Source organism: Gopherus evgoodei, chromosome 2 (assembly GCF_007399415.2).
Source record: "Gopherus evgoodei ecotype Sinaloan lineage chromosome 2, rGopEvg1_v1.p, whole genome shotgun sequence".
In the NCBI taxonomy this organism is placed as follows: Eukaryota; Metazoa; Chordata; order Testudines; family Testudinidae; genus Gopherus; species Gopherus evgoodei.
The window spans coordinates 271,032,295-271,045,768 of record NC_044323.1 but is presented as its reverse complement, the minus strand read 5'-3'; the positions used below and the strand labels follow the sequence as shown (position 1 = coordinate 271,045,768).

Below are 13,474 nucleotides of genomic sequence, written 5' to 3'. Positions count from 1 at the left end.
GAACAGTTGGCGTCTTTATCAGAAACGCTGCAGTGATATATTGTAGTGAAAAATCTTATCAAAGGTTAGTGGGAAGGCCAACAGGGTGCAAGAGAACATAAAAAATTGAAGAGCGAAAATAGAGAAATGTTGGAAATATGACACTTAAAATACTCTGCATATGTTTAATCATGCAGTAAATAGTATCTTATACTTGCGCCCAATTCAGTCCTATTATTTACAGGTTCTATCACAAGATAGATAGCTCTCCACTGGAAATTTGAACTGTCCCAACAAGCCTATCCTGAAGTACTGCAGCATCCTTACAATTAATGGAGGTGGAGCATTTCTCATGGAACAGTGATAGTTCATGGAAAAAGAAAAAAGCATATTTAGTTTAAAACCCTGATAGATGTGACTGGAGAACAAATGGCATAAGTTAGCTAAAACCATTTGATGTTATCTTTCAGCAAAGCTATTAAATTCTACTTCATTATATGGTAATTTTTTTTCTTTCAAGCTTTCAAAGTAGCCTCATTTTTGGCATTTAAATATGTACTTGCACCTTTGCCCGAAGTGGCTACCTAGACATGGAAATGAAGCACTGGAGATGAAAAGCTTTGTATCCTGTTACTAATCCCGTAAGCAATGCAGTCTCCCACACTGCATTGTGTGGCTTGGTTCACCCTCTTTAATATTTACAGCACATTTGTTTGAAGAAACATTTCCCCCTTTTCTTCTTTCACTTCAGCCCTTATTTCCTCCCTTACCCCAAATAAAAAAACTTCTTATAAAACTTTAAGGATTCCCCCTTTTCCTTTCCAGAAGGGAATATATACTGTGTATTTGCATTCGGTTTTCCTGTGCTGTGAATGTTTTTCATTACCACCATGCTGTAGGTAGTGTAAATCATTACAGATGTTTTAAAATGGTTGTCACGAACATAACCTTTTGCTTCATTATTTAGTGTGCAATGAAATATATGTTCCTGCCACGTAAATGTGGACTTGTGTTCATGCAGAATGTTCATTGACTCTGTAAGGGCAGTATTTATGCAAAATCTGTTCTCACACAGTGGTAGAGCAGAAATCCATTATGGTAGTTGGTTTGCCTACAGACACAAAGATCAATAGTGCTTTGTTAACAGGGCCATCATGCATTTCTAGCTTGCTTTTGCTTCGATGGATTAGACCTTAGACCTCGGTGAAATAAAGTCCACTTGAGCTTGACTTAGCATCGTCCTTATTGTCTGTACATGTACGCATCTGTGCCTGTAGCTATTGTTACTCTACACTTGCTTTGTCTTGTTTAAGTGTAATTAACAGCATGAATTGACCCCATAGTTTGTGTCTGAGCTAGTCTCAAATCAGCGGTTGAAAACATATTATAATCTACAATATCAAGTCTTCATAACATGGGGATACTTTATTGTAGTATTCAGAGTTGGGAGGGATGTGAGAATTGTAATGACAGTCCTTTTTTACTAAGTCGTTTACATACTTTCATATCTGCTTTTAAGTGTATTTTATCCCTTGTTTATGCCACTTGGCTTGTCTGTTGTTGGTCTTGAGACTAAATGTTTTTAAGGAACACCTTCAGTGTGTCATATTTCCGTTTCAGTTTTGTAACTGATATTGTTAAAAGTAATCCTTAAAAGCCCTACCTCTGAAAATTTGGGAAATATTTTTCTGCCTTTTTAAAACTGTGCTTCTGACTAGTTTGTGCATAATCATTTTCACTGCTTTTTGATAGTCAGTTGCACTTCCCATCTCCTGCACTGCTTGCCGGGGGCGGCGGCGATTATTTGAATAGTTACTGCCACAAGAGGGCAGCAAATTGATCTTTTGTTTAAAAAAAAATTTTTTTCCTACATCTTCAATACTTTAATGGTCTTCAACACTTCCCTTTAATTTACCATGAGGTCCAGTCTGCTGCCCTATATTAAATTCAGTGAAATGTCTTAGGTAAAGATACAGTGCAACTTTTTGTATAGCTTCTTGTGTAGGACTTTCTGCTGGCATTTGAAGCCTGTAGTTCATTTGGTCTTCAGCTACCATTTTGGATACCTTACTCAAACAATTTGTTATACGAATTTAAAGACAATACAGAAGAGGCTTTCATATTCTGCTTTTTGTTCTTGATTTTTAGGTTGTGTTAAAGATTATTAAGCATTATCAAGAAGAAGGACAGGGGAATGAGGTGGTCCAGGGAGTGCTGCTGGGACTTGTGGTGGATGACAGGCTTGAAATCACCAACTGCTTTCCATTCCCTCAGCACACAGAAGATGATGCAGACTTTGATGAAGGTAAGACATGCTGTTTGTCTAAACTACGGTGTTGGATTTAGAGTCTCTTTGTCGCACAAAAAAAGCCAAAGTATACAGACTTCTTTAAAAAAACAAACTCCCCTCTTCAAAAAAACCCTACACACACAACACCCACCTAACCCAAATAAAAGACAGACACACACACACACACACACACACACACACACACACACACACACACACACACACACACACACACACACACACACACACACACACTGACAACGATGGCTGGAAATTTCACCCACACTTGTTACAAGGTGTTGGTTTTTTTGACTGAAATAAGAAGTTATAATGCATTTCCAGAACTTACACGCACAGCTCCCATCCTGTATATCTGACTTCCGGGCTGTCTACATGGGTAATACACAGGCATAACTACCCAAGTATAGGTTTCAGAATAGCAGCCGTGTTAGTCTGTATCCGCAAAAAGAACAGGAGTACTTGTGACACCTTAGAGACTTACAAATTTATTTCAGCATAAGTTTTCATGGGCTACAGCTCACTTCTTTGGATGCTTAGAGTGGAACACACAGACAGGAGATATTTATACATACAGAGAACATGAAAAGGTGGAAGTATGCATACCAACTGGAAGAGTCCAATCAATTGAGATGAGCATTGAGATGAGCTATTGTCAGCAGGAGAAAAAAAAAAACCCAAGTATAATTAGACTGCTATAGTTACACTGGAATAATTCCCCTGTATGGACACTTAAATTCTAGAAAATTCTGGGATAAGTGTCCACATGGAGAGTTATGCCTGTAAATGTAGAGAAGCTCTTATTAAATACTTTTTGGAAGTCTGAAGTGCAAGGGTTTGTAGGTTAAGGGGCATTGTCAATTTGAAGTTTTGACAATTTAAAATGAATTAAAAGAAAAAAAAAGCTTCAGGTGTTCACACCTGCACCTATGTTCCCCCTGCTGATCAGTAATTTTTTTAGTATTTGCAGGAGACAGTAACACTGACTACACAAATTAATGTCAAATATATAAAGGAAACTAAAGCAAGTTTGTTTTTTAATCTTTATAATAGTATCTTGTTACTTATACTAATTGAAACACTTTCAGTGATTAATTTTAAGTTGATTGTGCCATCCTAACATACGAATTAGGTTTAACAAAACAATATCTTTAAAGTAATCATTCATTTAATGTGAGTGTGGTGGAAATGGGGCTTGTTCTACCTAATTTTGACAACTCAATTTGTGAAAGCAATTGTAACAATCTTAAAATGACTGTAGTTATTTACTCGGCTTACAGTTCAGTGATGTGCTCCTGCCAAGTAGTTTATACCCATAAAATATGCTAGTGAAACTGGCCATGTGATTTTTTTTTTTTTGGAGTTTGATAAGTCAGTTGTTCCATCTGCTGTGGACTCAGATAATTCACCATTACATGAGAGCTTTATGAGCAAAAAAAGGGTATATTATTGCAAAAGAATTAAGAAAAAACTGCTATAGAAGTAGCAAGCCCAGTGCAAGTGCCTTTTCAGCTGCTCGCAGAGCAGCCTTCTCTTGCCAACATGAAAAGGCACCAAAAAAGCAAGGTACAGGTCCAGCCCATTTGTTTTCCTTCTGATAGGGGTATGCTGAACAGGAAAGTGACCAGGAGCAAGAGCACCAAACTGCCTCCTCCTCTCCTTCCCCGTGTTGCCAGCCACTCAAAAGCATTCCTCTCCTTTCCTATACAGGCATAGGTATCCCAGAAGAGAAGTCTCACTTGCATACCTGCCAACAACCTCAGTATAAAATACAATACACTGAAAATTTATGTAATCTTGCATTAATTTTCTATATCTTCCATACATTTTGCATAAATTCAGGAAAAAAGAGACCAGCTGAAAGGGGAACAAATCTCAGCATTTCATTTCTTTCCTTCCCCAAACAAGACATTTAATACTCCTTCCTTCTCTCACAAACAAAAGGATATCATTCTTTCTCTTCCTCTCGTCCAGAAGGTCTTTAACCCTTCCCTTTCTTTCTTTTGGGATGGGGACAGTGCTGGAAGGGTGAAAGTTGCAGAGCCAGCATGGAGCAGTTTCTGAGTTGGCTCTCAGATGCACACAGGGTTGGAGGACTCTATCAGCACCTTGCTCTTTGGTTACATGGAGGGATAAGATCTCTGCCTGATGGATAGGCTGAGGCACTAGGCAGATGACGATTTCCCCATAGAGCTGTAGGAAGGTATGAAAGCTGTAGTCTGTGGAGAGAAGTCTGAGTTGGCTGTTCATAGGGTCACGATTCCTCCTCTATCACTTCACAGTATAACCAGGCATGGGCCCTCTGCTAGTACTCTATGCATTACACATGTAGCTAATGTGATGCCAATTTTTAAAAAAGGCTTCAGAGGGATCATGACAATTGCAGGCCGGTAAGCCTAACTTCACTACTAGGCAAATTGGTTGAAACTGTAGTAAAGAACAGAATTATCAGCCACACACATGAACACAATTTGTTGGGGAAGAGTCAGCATGTTTTTTGTAAAGGGAAATCATGCTTCACCAATCTACTAGAAATCTTAGAGGGGGATCAACAAGGATGACCCAGTGGCTATAGTTTACTTAGATTTTCAGAGAGCCCTTACCAAAGGTCCCTTACCAAAGGCTCTTAAGCAAAGTAAGCTGTCCTGTGATAAGAGGGGAGGTCCTCTGATGGATCAGTAATTGGTTAAAAGATGGGAAACAAAGGACATGAATAAATGGTCAGTTTTCAGAATGGAGAGTGGTAAATACTGGTATTCCCCAGGGGTCTGTATTTGAACCAGTACTATTCAGCATATTCATAAATGATCTGGGGAAAAAAAGGTAAATAATAAGTCAAAATTTTCAGATGACTAAAACTACTCAAGATAGTTAAATCGAAAGCAAACTGTGAAGAGTTAGGGGTTTCACAAACTTGGGTGACTGGACAACAAAATGGCAGATGAAATTCAGTGTTGATAAATGTAGAGTAATACACACTGGAAAAGATAATCCGCACTATACATATAAAATGATGGGGTCTAAATTAGCTATTACCACTAAAGAAAGAGAGCTTGGAGTCATTGTGGATAGTTCTCTGAAAACATCCATTCAATGTGCAGTGGCAGTCAAAAAAGCTAACAGTGTTGAGAATCATTAGGAAAGGGGCAGATAAGAAGACAGAAAATGTCATATTGCCTCTATATAAATCCATGGTATGCCAACATTTTGAATACTAGATGCAGATCTCATAGCCCCATCTCAAAAAAGATATATTGGAATTGGAAAAGTTTCAGAAAAAGGCAACAAAAATTATTCGGTTTGTGGAATAGCTTTCATATGATGAGAGATTAATAAGACTTGGACTTTTCAGCTCAGATAAGAGATGACTAAAGGCGGGATCTGATAGAGAGCTATAAAATCATGACTTGCGTGGAGAAAGTAAATAAGGAAGTATTTTCTCCTCATAACACAAGAACTAGGGGTCACCAAATGAAATTAATAGGCAGCAGGTTTAAAACAAAAGGAAGTATTTCTTCACACAACTCTGTCAACCTATGGAACTCTTTGCCAGAGGATGTTGAGAAGGCCAAGACTATAACAAAAAAGCACTAGATACATTCATGGGGGACTGGTCCATCAATGGCTATTAGCCAGGATGGGCAGGGATGGTGTCCCTAGCCTCTGTTTGCCAGAAGCTGGGAATGGGCAACAGGGGATGAATCATATGATGATTACTTGTTCTGTTTATTTCCTCTGAAACACCTGGCATTGGCCACTGTCAGAAGACAGGGTACTGGGCTAGATGGACTAGTATGTCCATTCTTGTGTTCTTATTATGACCATGAGCTGGTGGAGTTCGCCAACTGTAGTTTTCAGGTTTACCATGACCATCAGTGAAAGAAGAAAAAGTTCCAGAAGTTGATGTTATTGCCATTGGTCATTGAGTACTATGTAAAAAAACATACATTTTTCCAAACTGATTGCAACTTATCATGTTGGGTACATGGGATCATCACATCTGTAGGATGAAGTTTACTTAGAGGAAGGTGAAATACAAGTAGAGGAAGCGTTGCTTGATCTACAGGAGAAAGTGGTGCAATGCCTACCTTTAAGGAGCCAGAATTCCCTTGATATCTAAAACTGCACAGATTTGAGGCTGAAATAAGAGACTGGTAGAGCTGGGACCTAGGGATCCCATTCTAAAATAATGCAAAGAATACTTCTCTGTGTGCAAAATCCTGTGGGCAAGGAATTGATTGAGAGCGGTCTTGAGCCAGGAGTCTAAGTTAGACTCTTGTTAGTTTCTGAATGGTAGGTTTGAAATACAGAAATGTTGAAAGATGTTGAGGTCATTATATATATATATTGCTTCCTTGGTTGCCAATAACATCTTGTATTAATAAAAAATTAATAAAACATGTAATTGCCTTGTGTATTTTCTGTTTACTTAAGCAGAAAGAAATATAAAAACTAATAAAACTGGAGCAGCTAGTGTTACTTTAATTTATAATCAGTTCCCTTTCTAGTTCTGTTGTACTAGAATGGGGCTGTTCGCGTTAATAATGCTGCAGAAAACATTCAAGATTAAAGTTTAATTTGAATTTTTTTTAATCTTGAAAAATATTTCTATTCAAATGGGGTGTTTTAAACCTGTTTTTTGTGAAGCTTAATTTGGGGTCTCAATTGAGTTACTAGCCATTTTGCAAATATACTTTCTCTTTGTTGTGTTAGTTCAGCTGTTAAAATTTATCTGGAAGTAAGAGTTTACTGTCAACTTCAGTGGGAATCACTGAACAGTGAAATTCTTGCTAAAGGCACTTGAAATTTTTTCAAGAGTGCAAGGAAATCTGTATTTGAATATTTTGTTTCCTAAAAGATGTAAAAGAAAATTAGTGTTACTTTCCAGTAGATGCTACTGTAAATCTGAAATGATTCTCTACAGATTGTTTGCTCAGACTTGTGAAGTTCAAGGAAGTAAACATCCTCACCCTGATAACAAATGTCTGAGAGCCCTGGTGTGAGATATTCACCATATCCAAAGAGGGTAGAGCTCTTTAGTGGCTATGTATTGGAAAAAGCAGGAGATTGTAAGTTTAAGACAGAAAATAGGGCTTTTGTTTGGGGGAAAAATTTCTCTAAAAGATTAAAAAAATGTGGGGACTTTTCCTGAAATCACCCACTCAGGAGCTTGTGGACTTGCTTCATCACACAACTTTTTTGGAGAGGAATATCTAACAAGCTGTGTGTTCTAGAAAGTTAAAGGTGAGGCTTAGTTGATGGCATGTGAATTAGATGAAGGAAAATCCACTGAATGGGGTGTAATGTTGAGAACTCCAGACTGTAGTTGCTTGGAAGAGGACTTTTTGAAAGTTCTGGAGCCATATTGTTGGCCGTGAAGTACAGTTACAGTGAATTTAGTTCATATGCTCTTTGGCAGTGGTTCTCAACCAGAGACCTGGAGCCCCCGGCGGGGGGGTTGCTGTGAGCTGATTTCTTGGGGTCTTCCAAGCAGGGCCAGCGTTATACTCACTGGGGCCCAGGGCAAAGTCAAAGTCCCACCGCATGGGACTGAAGAGCAGAGCCCTGAGCTCGCCACCTGGGACTGAAGCCAAAGCCTGAGCAACCTAACTTTGCGGGGCCCTGTGGCTTGTGGCCCCAGGCAGCTGCCTTGCTTGGTGTCCCATAACACTGGCCCTAGCTCTTATATGCAGAAAACCAGTTGTTGTGGCATAAGTGGGCTTTGGAGTTTTTATGTCCTGTTGTGGGTTGGGAGGAGAGGGAGAGGGCTCAGAAAGAAAAAGGTTGAGAACCCCTGCTCTTTGGTATTATACCACACCAGGATGGATCGATTTAAATCAGCAAGCACGAAACCTAGATTTTAAATAATCTATTTTAATCTTTGTCATGGTATCATTCCCCACTCTGAACCTTAGCATCCAAAAGATGGGGTTCCAGCATGAATTCCTCTAAGCTCAATTACCAGCTTAGTACTTGTAGCGCTGCCACCAACCAGGAATTCCAGTGCCTGGTACACTCTGGTCCCCCCAAAACCTTGACCGAGGACCCCCAAGACCCAGTCCCTCTGGATCTTAACACAAGGAAAGTAAACCCTTTTCCTCACCGTTGCCTCTCCCAGGCTTCCCCTCCCTGGGTTACCCTGGAAGATCACTGTGATTCAAACTCCATGAATCTAAAAACAGAGAGGAAAATTCACCTTCCCCCCTCCTTCTCTCTTCCCCCTCCCAGACTCTCCTTGAGAGAGAAAGTAATCCTAACACAGAGAGAAAATAACCTTTCTCTCCCCCTTCCCTCCTTTCTTGCCACCAATTGCCTGGTGAATCCAGACCCCATCCCCTGGGGTCTCACACCAGAAAAAAAAAACCATCAGGTTGTTAAACAAGAAAAGCTTTTAATTAAAGAAAGAAAAAACAGTAAAAATTATCTTTGTAAATTTAAAATGGAATAGGTACAGAGTCTTTCAGTTATAGACACTGGGAATACCCTCCCAGCCTAAGTATATAAGTACAAATTAAAATCCTTTCAGCAAAATACAAATTTGAACTCCTCCCAGCCAAATACATATTTGCAAATAAAGAAAACAAACATAAGCCTAACTCACCTTATCACCTAGTACTTACTATTTTGAATCTATAAGAACCTGTATCAGGGAGATTGGAGAGAAACATGGTTGCACGTCTGATCCCTCTGAGCCCCCAGAGTGAACAACAACCCAAAACTAACAGCACACACACAAACTTCCCTCCCTCGAGATTTGAAAGTATCCTGTCCCCTGATTGGTCCCCTGGTCAGGTGACAGCCAGGCTCACTGAACTTGTTAACCCTTTACAGACAAAAGAGACATGAAGTACTTTTGTTCTATTAACCGTTAACTATCTGTTTATGACAATCTTGTTTTGCATTTGTTTTCTTTATGTTCCTAAAGAAAGGTTGACTCTCATTGTTTGGTAACCCATACAACGTATTGGCAACTAAATACAGCTGTGGCATACTAAACTTGACATGTTTTGCTAACCAAGAGGATACAATATGTATATTAAGCTTATATTTGCTTAAATAAATTTATTCAGATTCTTAAGTTTAACACTTTTTTGTTAGAATATAATGAATGATGCGTATTCTTTTAATAATTTAATTTTCTTTCAAACTATTTGGAAATTGGAATCCCATTAAAATGCACGAAAATAGCATTTTAAAATGTTTGTTTTATTTAAAACTGTCCTTAATGTGCAGGATACATAAGGAAAAACAGTTGATTTATCAAAAATGTTTTACATTGAAATCAGATAAAATAAAGGAAATACCTGTAGTTAATAGAACTGACTGTTTCTGGTCATCAAGTGCCTCAAGATTTTAGAACGAGTAGATTCCATCCTCACGCCTAATTGTTCATGTTTTGGAGGAAGAAAATAAGCTTTCTTGCTTTTTCAACTCTCAGTCGGTTTCTTAACTTGAATGGTCTAATCATTGAACCAAACTAGTTGAACACACTGAAATGAAGAAGGTATAAGCCTCCTTGCAGGTGCACAGAGACTATCATCAAAAGAGTGTTTAGCACTTAAGAAGCTAGGACCACAGTTTGCTGAACTAGTGTCTTCCATCAGTGCAATAATGGAACTTTTAAAAACATGTTGCTTAATATTTTTGTTAATTTAGTTTAAATGATTTTAATAGATTCGGCCTTAACATATATTGGCATAATTTCACATATAATTTTAAATAGGTTCATTTTTACCTTTTTTTAAAAAAAATCTCTTTATATCAACCCCACACAACACTGTTCAAAACTATTGAAGTTGCTGCTCACAACACAGATCTTTCACTTTCGAAAGATACCATCAGTTGAATGAGTTGAATCTATCTAAAACAATCTATTCAGACCTCTTTGAGAGACAGTTCAACTGATTGTTGATTCAGACACTCAGCGGTTGAAGTTGCTGAGTCTTTGTGTGCCTTTTCAAGGGAAACTTTCAGTTTTGAGATGCAAGAGAATACCTTTCAACCCTATCTGGGCTAAAGTCTACTTCCCTTTGCAATTAGAGGCTACAGAAAAGGTGTTTTCTTCATCTTTCTTTTAGATCACACTTTAGACATACCTGTTCCTCTGGGAGAACGCTGTTTTTCTTAACTGTAAATGGTATTTCTGAGGGATAAGTGAAGTCTAGTTCCTTGCACTTAGTTGTTCTGCTGTTCACTTAGTGGAGCTTTTTTTGCACTATACTGAATAAAATATGTTTTCCTTCTATATATTCTATGATTTTATGACCTTGATAATGATGGACTGATTAAGTCTATCAGTCAATTTTATCTTTTTCCCTATCCATGATCAAGTTGGTGTGGGATTCTGCAATCCTCTGAGGAATATATATATATATATATATATTTTTGTCTTTTTTGGAATTAGACCTTGCAGTTTTCGGGTCTCACTTAAATTTGCCCCACCTGCCTATTTGTTGTTCTTGGCCTTAAGTAAACTTAAATAGGCACAACCATTTAAACAGTTTTCAGAGGAAGAAAGTTACTCTGGATTTCCTGCTTCTCTTCAATATTTCTTGCTTCCCCAAATGTGTCGCCACAATTTGCTTCCTTTCTACGGAGCGCTGGATACTTCAATTTCTTAATAAATCCATTGGTGGTTGGCCATGGGGGTTGCTTGGCCGGGACCAGTTAGGGTAATTCAGTTTAGCATCCTTTTTAACTACCAAATCTCTCTCCAAAAAGGGTATTTGATTATGTTTGAACTAATGGTCTTAAATCAGTTTCTTATCTTTTCCTCTATGACAAGATGGTCTAGGGTGTAACGTTCTCTTCTGTTCTGTTTTTGGTTCAGGAAGCCTTAGGACACCTATGTATGCCTGTGGCTGTTCACTAGTAGGAAATTGGTAATCTGAAGGGTGAACAAAAAATGTGACTTTTTTTGTGGAAAAAATAAGAAAAAGGGGATTTTTTATTTAAATTGGATGTTTTTAATTTTAAGTTTTTTTTCTTTTTCAAAGTAAACCTATTTAATATATCATTCACCATTTTCTAACATACTAAAATGTACAGTTAATAAGAATATGAAAATATTAAACTATATAATTGCTTACATATATATAGTTATAGTGTACCAACCTAGGCAGCAAAAAGATGTGCCAAAAGGCTCTGTTTAACTGTAAATCAACATGTTTAATGCTCTATAACCAGTGAGAATGCATCTTTATTTAGAAAATAACTAAAGTACCAATGGAAAAACATTGATTAAAATTGATGATATAAATCAAGGCTTTCCACTTTCTTCTTTATTTAAATCCGTTCAGCCTGGTAATTTGGAAGCATGTAAATGGCTTCTAGGGATCTGGCTTTTTGAGAGGCAAATTGGGGGAGCGACGGTGTATTTCATTAGACTCCCTCCTCTCTGAGGTTAAACAGAGTCCCCTCCCACTTGCCCCACAAAGAGCACGATGCCTAAGAGCCACTTACATGTTCCAGAATTATCAGGCTGGAGCAATTTAGTAGTCACAATCCAGCTTTTTTCCATGCCCCCACCTAGTCATCTTTCTATTTCAGTAGTCTGCTTATTACTATAGTAGTTGAGTGCCTCAGTTATTAATGGATTTTATTCTCTCAGCATGTCTGAGAGGTAAGGAAGGATTTATCCATGTTAAACATTGCAACTGAGTTACAGAGTGGATTTAAGTATCTTGCACAGGAGGTGTGTGGCTGAACCAGGAAAGAAACTCACATCTCCCGACTTCCAGTTCAGTATTTTACTCACAAGACCATACTTGGTCCCATTGGAAGCATACTTGTTCTGTGTGGGAATTGCTAGTTTATATCTCATCAGTCATGAATCTGTGCTCTGAGGGTGCAGAAATAACTTTACCCTGACTGAATTTCTGCATTTAGGTACAACAGTTAACCAAAATAGCTGCCTTTAATTGCTCAATGCTTCCTGTCATTCAAAGAGGAAGGAACATCTGCAATTGAGAAGCAAAAATCCAATTATAGTAAAATAATTGTATCTACTGTCTCCACTCCACTTGCCCCCAATTAAGCGGAACTCCCTCTGATCTGAACCACAGTTCTATCTCCTGCTGAAAATCCACACTTTTTAAATGTGTCCACAATATTTTGGTGAACAAGGCTGTGTTGGATCATGTACGCATATTTCTGTGTTGACACATCAATTTGCTAGTTACAGGTAGTTGGCAAGAGTGCATCAGGTAGTGATGTGGCCATGTTTAAACTACTTTTAATACATTCTGCATTGCACACCTAAATAATTCTAAATTGTAGATAAGATGCAGTTGACAAAAAAAAAATCTTGAGAAGTAGACAGTTTATCATCAAATCTTTCAGAGGCTTGTTCAGGACTCCTTCACAAACTGTTCTAATGGTTGTAATAGAAAGGGGGTCTGCTTCTTTTGACAGTTGGACCTCTAAGTCCTTTGCATACTTGTTTGTTTCTTTGTTGACTATCAGAAATGGTTTTTAAGATGGTTTTTATGCCCTAGAATGTATAGAAATGTTGGTATCAAAATTTGCTCCATCTGTCCATAATGAGTTGTGTAACACATTTGAGTAAAGATCTTTTGCATGCTTCTGATCCCACCCCTGTTGCCCAGTGCTTTGCACAATAATCTGTGAATTCTGAATCTGGTTCCTGAGAGGAACCAAATATTGATACTATAATGGTCATACAACTGCAGGCATGCATTTGTTCACCAAAGTTGCATGTGTACTGCATGATAGCTTTTCTGGCTAGTACTTCCAAGAAATGTGTCCTTTTATTATTCCATATCAGTCAATGGCAACATTCCTTTAAAAGGGGTTAGATAAATTACTGTTAGCCTTGGACTGCACCCCAAAAAATACAGAGCTCACTTGTCCCTAAAGACTCACCCAAATGTTTTCTTAGTAACCAGAAATACTGTTAGACTGTTGGTTTTCTTTCAAATACTTTAGTTTTTGCTTTATATTTTAACTTTTACTTTAAAAAAATCCACCCAGTTTATTAGAACATTGGGTGACATACAATTTAATTTAATTATAAAAATAATAGCAGCTGGGGAAACAGTCTTACATTAAAATCCCCATTAGGGGGCACTCTTACCCAGCTTACAAGAATCAGAGACTAATTTATTTTCTCAGCCATGAAACCTAGGGATGGCGCGCGCACACACACACACACACACACACACACAC

General features: G+C 38.1%; 1 protein-coding gene across 1 annotated transcript in view; it reads left to right on the top strand.

The window, feature by feature from the left end:
• EIF3H (eukaryotic translation initiation factor 3 subunit H) overlaps nucleotides 1-13,474 on the top strand; it is a 123,483-nt gene that overhangs the window by 24,653 nt on the left and 85,356 nt on the right. The window contains exon 2 of the mRNA XM_030553732.1: nucleotides 2,128-2,284. Within this exon, the coding sequence (XP_030409592.1) occupies nucleotides 2,128-2,284 (157 nt within the window). The remainder of the gene's footprint in view (nucleotides 1-2,127; nucleotides 2,285-13,474) is intronic.